The sequence below is a fragment of the Nasonia vitripennis genome, chromosome 3, assembly GCF_009193385.2.
Source record: "Nasonia vitripennis strain AsymCx chromosome 3, Nvit_psr_1.1, whole genome shotgun sequence".
Taxonomy (NCBI): domain Eukaryota; kingdom Metazoa; phylum Arthropoda; class Insecta; order Hymenoptera; family Pteromalidae; genus Nasonia; species Nasonia vitripennis.
The window spans coordinates 7,468,464-7,481,986 of NC_045759.1; the positions used below are offsets into that span (position 1 = coordinate 7,468,464).

The 13,523-nt window shown below is 44.4% G+C and overlaps 1 protein-coding gene and 1 long non-coding RNA gene across 3 annotated transcripts in view; one reads left to right on the top strand and one right to left on the bottom strand.

Moving 5' to 3' along the window:
- Ndufs7 (NADH dehydrogenase (ubiquinone) Fe-S protein 7, 20kDa) overlaps positions 1–13,523 on the bottom strand; it is a 73,971-nt gene that overhangs the window by 1,125 nt on the left and 59,323 nt on the right. Inside the window, exon 2 of one of the 2 annotated variants that reach the window (XM_032597706.1) lies at positions 366–538. In XM_032597706.1, the coding sequence (XP_032453597.1) occupies positions 366–390 (25 nt within the window). In that variant the 5' untranslated portion in view covers positions 391–538. 2 annotated transcript variants of the gene reach the window in all.
- Positions 528–2,816, top strand: LOC116416807. Its single transcript, XR_004227134.1, has 4 exons — positions 528–904; positions 1,029–1,094; positions 1,199–1,407; positions 1,789–2,816. It is a non-coding gene; the product is annotated as an uncharacterized LOC116416807 (long non-coding RNA).

Sequence of the window (13,523 nt, forward strand, 5' to 3'; positions counted from 1 at the left end):
CTGCTGTGTATCTCTGCTTGTACAATGTGTCCCTCTATACATATCAACATTGCACTTTACATAACTTTCGGAGCATTTTGTTTTGAAACATTGCAGCGAGATTTTAAAACGTCTTGGGCAGATGAACGATTTCCCAAACAAACGCAATAGACCAGACGCGAAATACATAGGTATGTACATAGACAAACATAAACGCGATGAAAATAGTCTCAATCTTTTAGGTTATGCAAGCTCGTCGCGGCCGATTGCCGAGCTTCAAAAGGTCGATCGGAGTAAGCCGATCGACTCCTCGACATCGTCCTCGCAATCCTCGCGATAAACAATGCCGACGACGCGAATCAGGGGGAAAAAACATCGCAACTTACGATTCGACAGCAGTGATCGCAACATTTTCCCAGCCTCGGCAGCTCTTTCGTGCCACACTGTGACGTCACGGAACAGCGAGAGAAGAGTCAAGAGGCCGAGACTGCCGTCGTCTGCTCGAGCAGCCGTCCGTCGACGCCAGATGGCATTAACGGCATGTGTGCGAAGTGCAAACCTGCGAAATGTGCAATAATGTACTCGCCGGTTTGTACTTCTTATACTGTATACATGTGTGGACAGGATGAGAGAGTCGAGTCGCTGCGGCTTTAATTAACCGCCACTAATTGCCTGCTCGGCGATTTTTCAGGACGAGAGGGACGGCTGCAGAGTGCGGAGGACTGCTGACTGCTGAGCGAAATGTGATTTTTACTTGTGATAATCTGTATGTATGTATGGAGAGGCGGACACGCGTGCTTTCGAGGGAGTTAGTCATCTTGATCGGACGTGTTTGTTTTCCGATGCATATGCATGTTTGCACGTCCTTTGTCGTTATCGATAAAGTCGTGTGGCTTGTTAAGCGGCGGAAGGGAAGATTCTACAAGTTGCGTAATTTATTCTAACTTTGCTTGTGTAATATTGTAGATTTGTAGCGCGAGATGCGCGCGATAAGGTTGATAGCCGGTGTCGTGGCGTAAATAAAGCAACATTTTTTTATTCTTCCGCAGGTTATATAACCTATATATCGGACATCGAGAGAAAGCGAAAAGCACGCAGCTCGCAGATTCGTGATCGTGAGTACAGCCAAACTATCGTTAAAATATCGAATAATTCAATGAAAAATTTCCTTTGAACGAGTGAAGTCTGCACAGAATTGAGATATTTAGTCCTTATATAGTCATTGTGCGCCGTCCTCCTGGACAATTTAAGCCGGATACGTCCATGTGCAGCGGTTTGCCCGATGCTACTATGAAAATGGCGAGCAGCATATGTCGCAACTAAGGTGAACCATAGAAAAGTCACCTGAGACATAATACCGCCAGCAACGAACCGGCCATATGCGAATTCACGACACAGGAAATCTTCAACAATGACGCTTATAAATACGTATGTTTTAGCTCTGGCTGCGTTAATTTTTCATGGCAACGTTTTTCTTCTTCATCCTCTGTGGTGCATCGCTATCTGTCCCTGATTTTACAAAACGTCGCTTTAAAGAGATATTCATCCTTCGCTTCGATGCATCGAAACATAACGTAGAAATTCCAAATCCTCCCACACTAGGTATTCCCTCAGAAGTCTATAACTATACCATAGCCGATATCCCAAGCGTATACGCACACAGCACCCACATTATATCCGTTAAACGTCTCCGCCGCAATCTCTCCCCACAATCTAAGATCCTCTTATACCCGCAACCACACATTAAAATACATATCTCGTAATAGTCAATTACGCCGCTCCTTATAAATATTTCCCCTTTCGTTGCAGTGTGAACTCTGTCTCTCTCGCTCTCTTCGCACAGAAGCTGCCGCAGGTGCCAAAGCAGCAGCTTTTTATTATACGCAGCCAATCCATCGGAAAACCGTAACAACAGCAGCAGCAGCAGCAACGGCGGCGGCGGCCAAGTGCACACAAGGTGCAGCAGCAGTCCTCCCCCTCAAAGTGCCCAAAGAGTTATCCCTCTTCGATCCGATGCACAGACAAAAACGCCGCCACGGCAGTAGGCGTACAAACGAGCAGCCAAGGAGAAGAAGACAGTTTGAGTGATGGGCCGGCAAGATAATGCGCACCTAGGCGCCGTAGATCAGTGTCGCGCGCGCGCATCTGCGCGTGCGGCCCCGTTTATAACGCTTCGATCTGCGCTCTCGGCCGGCTGCATTGCCGTATGGAGATGCCTATCGAGCGGAACCAACCCTTTTTTATCTCTCTTCGAAAGCGGGGGCGCCGCCGCATCTGGGGGCTCGCTCTCGCTCATTAGCCTAAGCGGTACAAACGCTCGCCTCGAGCGATGAGCGCGAAAATTATCGAGGCGGTTTATCAGCGTCGCATCGATGAGGATGTGGGCAGGAAGTGTGTAGTCGAAGGAGGAGGACAATGCGAACGAGTTGCCTCGAATTTTCTCTTGTCTATACGCGTGTGCGTGCGCGAGGTGATGCTTCGGGCCACCCGTATTATGAGGATGTATGCTATGCGTAGAATGGGAGAGAGAGAGAGAGAGAGAGAGACGCGTACATTCAGAGGCAAATGAGAGAGACGAGGTGAATAGCGGGCGAGGATGTAGACACCTGTACGCTACTACGCGGGTATTATGTCTTTCAATCAGGTGCAGAGATGTATGTGTGTGTCTGCGTGTGTTTCAGAGGCGCGTCTAATCTCGAGAGAGGTGTACGCTTCTGACTTTCTTTATTTTGTGAGCGGCCTGTGTTGTACACGAATATTCTTCTCGGGGGAACGTGTATTTGAGTGAGCGGAGCGCTCATTGTGCGCTCTGATAAAGAATCTTCTTTTAAACAGATATTATGGTTTTTTTTTTTTTTTTTTTGGGCTTTGCTTCGAGGTGTGGAGCGAAGCTCGCTTGTTTTCGGGTAACGACTATCGTTGATTTATTTTCATTGCTGGAATAATAAAGCCCAACGCAATCATCATAACTCCCGCAGCACCGCATCAACCTTCGCGCCGCGATCGCACACATCCCGTGAAATCCATCAAGTAATAAGTCCCCATCAATTTCACGCTGCTACATACGTCGGCCCATAAACCTCCTTTATACACCAGCAGACACGTATAACACGCGCCACGTGCTTCATATAATCATCGTACATATCGGTAATTCAAAAATAATCTCGACGAAAAATCGGCGCAGAAACGAGCAACCGTCTATCTCTCTCTCTTTCTCTCTTGGCGGCGCAGGTGCCCGCGGCGGCGCGGAAAGAAAGAAAGAAATCTGGGCCGATTTTTACGCGCGTAAGCATCGACACACGCCGCCGAAGGCCACAAGCTGCACGCGCCAGCGGTCGGTCGGTTTTTTACTTTTTTGCCCTTATTCTTTTCGCGCACGCGCCCACTCGATAATGCATGAATAGGTAATGCGCGATTATGGGTGTAGCAGGAGAGTATAGGCAGATGATGACGATGGGGTGGAAGAATTTGGGAGAAAATTCGCGAATAAGGGAAACGAGGACTATTACTCGATTATGATGATATCCGGGCGGCGATATAGGTATGAGCGCATCCTGTGGGGGAGGATATCGCTGTGTACACACCTATTATAACCGACAATTACAAAGTACGTAGAGATAAGAAGAAGCTTTCTCATAAAAAATACACGAGACGAGCCATTATGTGCTCCGAACTTCCAGCCAATACCTACACGATATTATACTAATTATCCAAATCCGAACCGTTACTTACACGATTTCGACTTTCGAGAAATCACGAGCACCGATCTCTCTCTCCCAAGACAATAGACTCCGAAAAGCGCAGCATATAATAGACGCAGGCAGGCGTAGCTCTTTCTCTCTCCACCGAGTAAACTAGTTGCAACTCTTCGCATCAATTAAGTTCGATAGATCTCGGCGGCGCTGCAGGAAGGAAGCGTATAGTATAGTACAGGGCACTTTTTACATCCTCCTCCCAGCGATAAGATCTTTCTCTCTCTCTCTCTCTTTCAAGGCGCGTACATTCCCGGGATCGCGAATAATACCTCGTTTACGCTTTCTGACCTGAGAATCGCTTGCCATTATCTTACTCTCTTCCATACACAGCATTTCTCCTCTCCTCTCCTCAGCTCCTCCTTCCTCTTCTCACGGGATATACGGCCGATACGATTGTATTCGCGCCTCGCGGAAAAAAGCTGAATAACAATCGCTCACTCTATACACTACTGCCTGGGCATTTCTTATTTCCCTCTGTTTATGTATATATACTGCAGTCGTCCGTGACATCTGCTTCTGTTCGAATTATCCAGACGTGACTTTCTATCTGAGCTGCGCTGAGGCTTTTTTGTCTTGGTGAATTCATTATGTAGGGCGGCTGCGCAGGAGCTGAGTGAACTGCTTGCGCGGGGGCTTATCGTGCCTGGGGATCGATTGTATTTTTATAATTACGAGAGCTCTAATGTGTACACCGGCTACCGAACGTCTGTTGCGCTAATTATCGGGAATTTTTTGTCCAATCTATACGACTGATTTTTACTCGTCGTATGCTCGAGTTGATTGACATTTTAAATTGTCTGATCTAGTTCGGCGCGAATTTACTCGGATGAAACATCGAAGAACATTAAGCCACCCCTTCGAAATTATAAACCTCTTCACGTCTCTACACATCCATCTCCACCCTGAAATTTCAGCTCATTCATCTCCCAATCGCACATGCTTCTGAAAAATAACTCCGAAAAAAAAGAATTCCCAGCCCAGGAAACCTCGCACAAATTTTTCCTCTTTATCATACACCAACTCCCGTGTCTGCTTCTATGGCTACTTACAAGCACATAACGAAGCATATATCCATACACACATCTAAAACCTTATCGTCGCCGTTCGGCTCATTATTCACGCGCGCCCGTCGAATACCGAACGAGGCTTTCGTATAATACACAGACAGCAGCAGCAACGCTGCGACGATGCTCAAAACACGGCGCGCGATTTCTCGAGCATTTTTTTCCTCTTTTTACGTTAAACAGTCGCGGCACGCGCTCCTCGCACAATGACGGGCTTTTGCTCCGTGTGTGTGTGTGTACCCGATGGAAAAACGACGCCGTCTTACACCGCTCTTTGTTACGCGCACGAGTGTGTGTGTGTGTGTAACGAGGGACACTAAAAATAAATTGCCGCGTCTCTCCTTTGGAAGCTGAAATTTTTTTTTCTTCATGAAAAGTCGCTGCGCGTATGACAAATGTCGGCGCTTTTGCATATTTACGTGTTCGAAGTGAGAATTGTGGGAAAGCGCGCGAGTAGGAGTCGATGTGTATGGGAAAGAGTGATGTGTTTTGTGCGACGAGCTACTGCTCGTCTTCGCTTTACTTTACGGCTGAAATTCCAACTTTATCTATGTCTACGCAATAACGTATGCAATAAGCAAACACGGATCGCGCCGCAGAAAAAAAAAAAAAATCATCGGACGATGCATACAGGTGTGCTGCGCCACTGCGCGGAGCTACCCGACTCCACAATTATCCGGCTACCGGTGTTGGAAATTGATTTCCTACTATAATCTCCTTTTTCTTAAGAGCTACTTAGCTGCCGCAGCGTCGCGACGGAGAAAAAATCGTTACGAGTTTATAATACGCGGGAATAACCAGGAAACAAAAATTACGCTTCTTTGTAGGCCTTCAACTACGTATGTAATTGTTAATAAAGTATATAGCTATATATTACAAGCGCCATATCGTAAGCAAGTACAAGCTAGCGGCCATATTGTTCACTCGTTCCACTCCCCCTGGTTACGAGAGTAGATTAAATCGCCTATGCGGGAGCCTTCGTTATCTCGAAAACTGATTTTCTACTAGCTCACCTCCTTTTTTCACTATATATTAACTGACGCGTACGAAAACTAAAAATTCCGTACACGTAACGTGGAGAGAAAACGAATCAGGAAAAACGTAATCCTTTAGCAGGTTGTATAAGCGTCTAATTTCACCAGAAACATCCGAATAATTCGCGCACCTATATAGCAGATAAGACAGGCGTACTTACTACTCGCTTATATACGTATATACGTTTCCGCCGACGATTTCTGGCCGTTTTCTTATACACATCGCTCTCTCGGTAAACGCGCAAACTGCACACCTATGTAATTTGCAAGCGTTATGCACGCGATACATGTGCGCCATTCATGTCTGTCCGTTAGCTGCACTTATATATATATATATATATATATATATATATATATATATATATATATATATATATATATATATATATATATATATATACACACGCAGGAGCGAGAGAGGAAGACACAATGGCGAATTATTATCGACGAGTGTGTATAGGGCTTCGAGTATTATATAGGAGATGATGGAAAAATCTTGGAGGCTACACCGTGGTTTATCGGTTTCCTATAGTGTCTTTGGATTGTAAACGCGACGCTGATCCGTTTCTCACGGTTTCTCTCCTCTCTGGCTATATATATATATATATATATATATATATATATATATATATATATATATATATATATATATATATATATATATATATATATATATATATATATATATATATATATATATATATATATATATATATATATATATATATATATATATATATATATATATATATATATATATATATATATATATACGTATATAGGGGAAGTGCAGAGCGCGCGTACGATAATTATGACGCAAGGACAATCGCCTCAATGAGAATAGTCGCACACATATGCTCGATCCTTCGGAGGAATAAAAATTAATAGACGCCTATAATGAATGCCTGATGATATTATGCGCGAATATATGATCGTTTTGTGTACGCGGCTGCCTTTGGCGGGAACATTTTTTTTTTTTTTTTCAAACTCATCGTCGGCTATACTATAATCAGACGTTTCGCGCTCTATTGTCTAGGCTAATCACGAGCTTCGGTCAATTGTGCGCTAATGAGGAGAATAAAAGATTCTGGTGTGCTGTGATGTGGTGATTAGGTGGTGACGAAGGCAGAAAAGGACGGAGAGTTACGAAACCTGAATCTCGTCGGAAAATCGGGTTCGAAGGATAAAAAGAGCGAGTGTAGCGGTGCATCTGTTGTGAATGAAACACCTTTAATCGATTTATATCTCGGATAAGCGAAATCGACGCTCGCTTTTAAGCTGCAGGTGAAAGCCGTATAAGAAGTATTGAGTTACTTAAACGACGTTTGGCCGTGATCGGTTCTCGGATCGACTGTGCGTTAATTGATAATTATTGAGTTATACGAGTCGTTATTCTCTCGATGCCCTTTTAATGAAAAAATTATACGTATAAAGAGCTGCCTTTCGAGGCACAGGAAATATGCGAAAAAAACAAACAACGGCGCCTAAATTGCTCATTGTCCGCGAGCTAACTCTTATTTGCTCTTCGGCGCACAAAATACCCGCACGAGAGAGAAGAGCTGAGCCTCTAAACAGTCCGAAAACTCGCAGCACAAAGCGGCACGACAGCAGCTCGGACTTAACCACCGGTTGAGCAATACACACGTATATATGAAAAAAAAAAAAAAAAAAAAAGAAAAAGACAGAAGCAGCTCTCTCGCACGCGAACTCGCGCGAGCATCGCAGAAGAAAGCCTGCGCGGGGGTGAGCCGCTACGACTTCCACCTCCGCACACGTATATATATAGAAACACGGGAGCACCGAAAGAAGAAGAAGAAGTTATGGAGTAGCCGGAAGAGGGCGGTAGGATAATGACACGATCGACACGCAACCGACGCTCTAATTTCAGATCTTGTCACTCGTATGTATATGTACGCGCGTATGTGCCGAGCCACAGCTGCGCGACTCCTCCCCGGCCATTACACGCGTTTACGCATGCCACTTATACCTATATGTATGTATATGTATATGTATAGATCCCGATACGCGCGGAGGTGTGTGTCTATACTCTATATATATATATAGGCTGCGCGACACCGCGCGCAGTTATCATCGATATTATATGGCCGCAAGAGAGCTTTCCATAATGTAGAGGGTGTATAGGTGTGTAATTTATGCGCGAAGTTTGCAGCTAATTCGCGGTTTGATGAATTTATCGAGGTAAGAGCTCTGATCGATCGTTGGCTTATTCAGAGGATACCTGCAAGCTCTACGGGAGAAATCAGGGAGCGAGAGTCGCGTTGACAGAGAGAGAGAGAGAGAGAGACTGAATTTTTAACCGTGCGGTATTTCGGAGAATTATCGCGTAGCCGATGTATTATAGATTTGTGGCTTATGCGCGGCGCGAGGGTGTTTAATCGGTTCGGGGGAATATCGCAATTTAGATAAGGATGACGCATATACGATTTTTCAAATATTTGCGCATTCCGCGTATTTATACGTGGGTCTTCGTCCGCACAAAAGCATTAAAAAAAAAAAAAACAGCTATATATAAACGTGAAAGAGAAACCGGCGTCATCTCCCACGCGAGCTTCGCACATATCCGGCGAGCGGAACGCGGAACAGATGTTGTCACCCGTGCAGTAGCGCAGAGCATTGTGTCGAGCTCGTCCTGTCGGTATTCTTAAAAAGCGGGCGACACTGCGGCCGATACATAATGGATGTGTGTATATACCTCTATATCCAAGGCGCGACTGACTTGTCCGCAGTCAAAGAAACTCGTATAAACACCTGCAGCGAAAGGGTGTACGCTGCAGCTGTGTGTGTGTGTGTGTGTGTGCGAGCGAGATGAATGCCCGCGACGACAGTGCATTATTCTTCTCCGCTTTTAACTCCCTGTGTATGCGCATGTGTGTTAGTTTGGGACTACCGGCGCAGTGGCCGGTTGATTACGGGTTGGAGGGCTTTATCTAGGGGTTTGTGTGTGTGTGGTTTTCGGGATTTTGTTTTTTCGCCCGAAATTTTCGCGACTGAGAAGTGTGAGTCTATTATAGTAATTTGCGCGGCTGCTGTTTGGCTTTGCGAAATAACGCGGATGTGTGTTATGCGAACGGGAACCGCCACTTTGCGGAGGAGAGAAGAGAGAGAGAGAGAGAGAGAGAGAGAGAGAGAGAGAGAGAGAGAGAGAGAGAGTTGAGAGACGGAGGAGGGAATTAGAGGGTAATGTGTGCGATATATAATGGTGGAGATGGATTAGGATCGGGATAGTTTTGGGCAAATGATGGATTAGACGGTTTACAGTCGGCTGGCGCAGCGCGACGTGTGCGCGAAGACAAAGGGTGCGAGAGAGGAGTGTTATTATCGTACTTGAGAAAATTTATGGAATTAGGGTTATCTGATGTGAGTATAACGGATGTGGCGGACTTGTCGTGCGATGTGTTAAAATTGTGGGGATGATATAGTGTAATGATAGCAAAGTTTTTGTCAAGTTATAATGTTGGAGTGCAACGATACGCACACGTATACAAAGACAGAGACACACATAGTTCCGGACACCCCACAAGCCCCGGAAAACTGACCTGGTTTTTATGGCCCGGAGCAAAAGGGACAGCCGAGTCCGGAAGAAGGTAGAAGCGGTCAGACTGACGACAGCCACCCAGCACATTTTGCAACTGATAAATTATTATTCAAACTTGTATCTTTTATTATTTCTACTAGTGTACTGCATTGAGATTATTGTGAATGTTTCTTATAATAAATAAAATCAATAAACTCCAACATATAGTAATGTCTTTTGCGATTCTCAGAGTTTTCAACGAAAAGCTTCATCATATTGTTGAAAAAAGCCAAGTTCCGCGAAAACTTCCCTCTGATCCCTTTTCTCTTCTAAACACAAAAAAACTCACCTCGAAGCTCTCACTCCACGCGCACATCTCCCACCTCTAATCACAACGGTACAATCGAATCCGCGCGTCAGCTCTCTCTCTCTCTCTCTCTCTCTCTCTCTCTCTCTCCCAATAATTCATCACTTCTCGCACCGCATCCACTATGCACTATACCGCACACTTATATCCTCGCACATCCGCGACTAATATACCGCTAGCCGATCCACCTCGATTCTATGCAAATCTCCATCTTCGCGCAAAGTTCAGCGACACCCGCGGCGCATTTCGGTCAGAGAGCTGCGCGCGGCGCGAGAAAAACTCACCATAGGCGGAGCCTCGCTATACGCTCCGAAGAGCGCATAATAGACAAAAGCGCCGCGCGCGTCTAACAAAAGGGTTGCGCACGCGCGCGTGTGCGTGAGGCCGATAGATCTATTCCGGGATAAGACTTTTAACGGGCCCCGCGACTCGAATTTTCATATGCATGAGAGAGTCGCGCCCGGCTTATTATATGCCATTAGCTATGCGCACAGGTGCGGGCGAAGGAGAGAGAGAGAGAGAGAGAGTCCATTGTAACCCGTTTGCTATCTGTCTATGTTCCGTGTGTGTGTGCGTGTGACTACTAGTCCAAGTAGCCGAGACGCACTTCGTTTGCATCGCCGCGTCGGCTATTTGACGGACTCGAGTCTTGAGCAGTCGTGCATGTACGACTCGTTCTTTCGTCTGTGTGCGTACGTGCTCCGCGAGGCGGTGCGGATTGATGATGTGTTATATCGCGGAGACGAGTTTCGTCGATTTTTTCGCGCTGTTTGATCAGCATCACAAAAGATTTCGATGTATGATGTGCGGGCTGCGCCGAGATCGGCAGTTATCGCGAGCGAGCGAATCGCTGTATAAACATTGTGCTTGTTACTAATATGAATAACAAACACTGTCGTGTGTGTCGCCGAGCGGTTCGGCAAGTTTTATGACTTTATTACTGAAATTCTTGCGCTATTTAGTCAGATTTTTTGTACCTACGTTTATCGGGCTTTTTTTCGGAGTATATTTTTATATCCCCGACGTATACAATCGAAATAAGAGAACACTCGTATATAATCAACGCGCAATAACGTCGTCATCCGACTAATGGCTTAACAAACACCTCCAGCTCTCACAACTCAATTCGAAACTCTATCGCGCCAAAATTCCGTAAATCCCGTAAAGCATCACACAAACGCCTATCTATTGGTTACATAAGCCTCGACGCAGAGCAGTTCACCGATGATTATACACGCCCGCAGCACACACGCAGAAAAAGAAAAAGGAATAATCCGCGCTTATGCTCGCGGCGGAAAAATATAGTCGTCGTTTCTGTGTGTTTGCGCACGACACATACGTCTGTGGAACGCGAGAAACGCAATTATATCCGCAGTAGTGTAATTGCGAGTTTGACATAAGATCGACTGGCAATTTACCTGCGCGCATTGCCGGACGCTCATTATCTGCTGAGGCTAATATAGGCGTGTGTCTGCCTGTGTGTGTGTATATATAAAATATATATATATATATATATGTAAGAGTTGGCTGCGTGCGCGGATTAATACCTTGGACTCTTTCTTATTTCATCTGCAGCCGCTGGCTTTTCCTGCAGTTTACCTTAATTGCAGGCATCGAGAGCCGCGGTTCCATATAGCGTGTAATCCGAGCGCTGCAGCTGTGTTATATGTATGAAAAAGAGAGAGAGAGAGAGAGAGAGAGAGAGAGAGAGGCTGTCTTTCGACGAGTTGTTTCTCGTATTTATCTGGAAGAAGGAGGATAATGCGCCACTGCGGCGTGTTTTTCCTTTTCGCTTGAATAAAGGCGCGCGTTATGCTTTGATTGCGCGAAGTGGGCTGCGTCTGTTGAGGTTTTGTTGTCAAGGCTGTGATCGACAGAAGTTTGCGTTCTTCGATATCAATGATGTATTGTATCATACACCGAGTGTTTCCTATTTCCTGTGCGAGTGACCCTGGTAGAAATGTCAACGGTTCAATGGCTTAGCAATGGCTTATTTAACCAATAACGCCAATGAACCGCTTAGAAAACAGCTAAATAACCGCTTACTGTAATAGAAGCTTATGCACAGCTCTTTGCACTTAATTTGCTTAAATTCAGTTGACTAGCCATACGTATACAATTGTCAGGTTAAAACTTTTATTAATGAATATAAATTGACCTATATGATTGATTATAATTGAAAAAGGTTAGGAAATGCAAAGGACATGTAACAATTTGTAGATAATATATTTAAGTTGTATCTAGATAGGTTAAGAGGTTAGGATAATCACCAGCTAAATGAATCAATTTAATTCTATTAATATTTCAATTTTTTACATATAACATAGTCCTATTGCACTATCTGAACAAGGTTTGTATGATACGCATGCACTGCACTTCATTTCACTTACCGTACCAAGTCATGAACTGTTATTTCATAATGTCATGCTGTCTGATTCAATAAGATAAATAAAAATTGTTTGTATTAGCAAACTAAATAGTTCAAAATGCCTTGTTCAACAAGACTAAACTAAAAAAGAACCCATTCAAACATTCATTGTGGTTTTGAGTACATAAGATAAGAATTTCACAAAATCAGTCAATTAAAGTAATAACACAATAAAGATTATTGATGTGCACTCTTTTTGAAAATTCCAAGAGCTGATTAATAAGTTCAAGCAATCCTTGTTGTATTATTACTTCAATTGACTGATTTGAGATTTTGGTCAAAAATCACCGATGCCAAGAAAAATGTGAAATTCTTATCTTATGTACTCGAAACCACAATGAATATTTGAATGGCTTCTTTTTTAGTTTAGTCTTGTTGAACAAGGCATTTTGCACTATTTAGTTTGCGAATACAAACAATTTCTATTTATTTTATTTGATCAGACAGCATGACATTATGAAATAACAGTTCATGACTTGGTACGGTCAAGTGAAATGAAGTGCAGTGCATGCGTATCATACAAACCTTGTTCAGATATTAGAATAGGACTATATTAAATGTAAAAAATTGAAATATTAATAAAATTTAACTTGATTCATTTAGCTGGTGATTATCCTAACCTCGTAACCTCAAATTAGCCTCCGGCAGACATCTTGGAAACTTAGCGGTTCCTAAGCCACATTTTTTGTTAAATTTTAGCTTAGCAACCGTTAAAACAGTTAGCTAAGTCTAAAGGTCTTAGCAAATTCGAACCGTTAATTTTCTACCAGGGGAGCTACTGCGAATAAAATATCGTTTCAAAAAACCACGATTTTTTCCAGTAGACGCAATCGCATCCGAAGAAAATTTCAGCGAGCGACAGAGGCATAAACCGAGAATAATCCAAGCCACAAACCATCATCGGTCGGCGATAATTAATTTAAACAATCGACCACACACTCGAGGCTCAACAATAACCGCCAGACCTCTAATATACAAGTATCCAAGCGCAAATCGCGCATGAACAAATGATAAATATCGTTCTCAATTACCCATACTACTGGCCGTAGGCGTGACCGAAGCCTGGAAACCTCGTGGCTCCGCCTCACGAAATCGGCCAATCGACGCCGGCATCGGCTCTCCTACCACCTCGGCCTTAGCCCCGCCTCAAGCATATAACGCTCCGTACTCCCGCGAGCTTTCGTATGTGTACCCACACACACACACACACGCTTAGGTAGCCTTTCGATCTAATAGCGCGCGCCGCATGATCTTCGGCTTCTTGAAATAAGCTTGATAAATTGTTCCCCGCGATCTGTTATCGGCCAGCGCTACATACTGCGGCGGCGGCTTCAATGCATGTGTGTGGGTGGAGAGAGAGA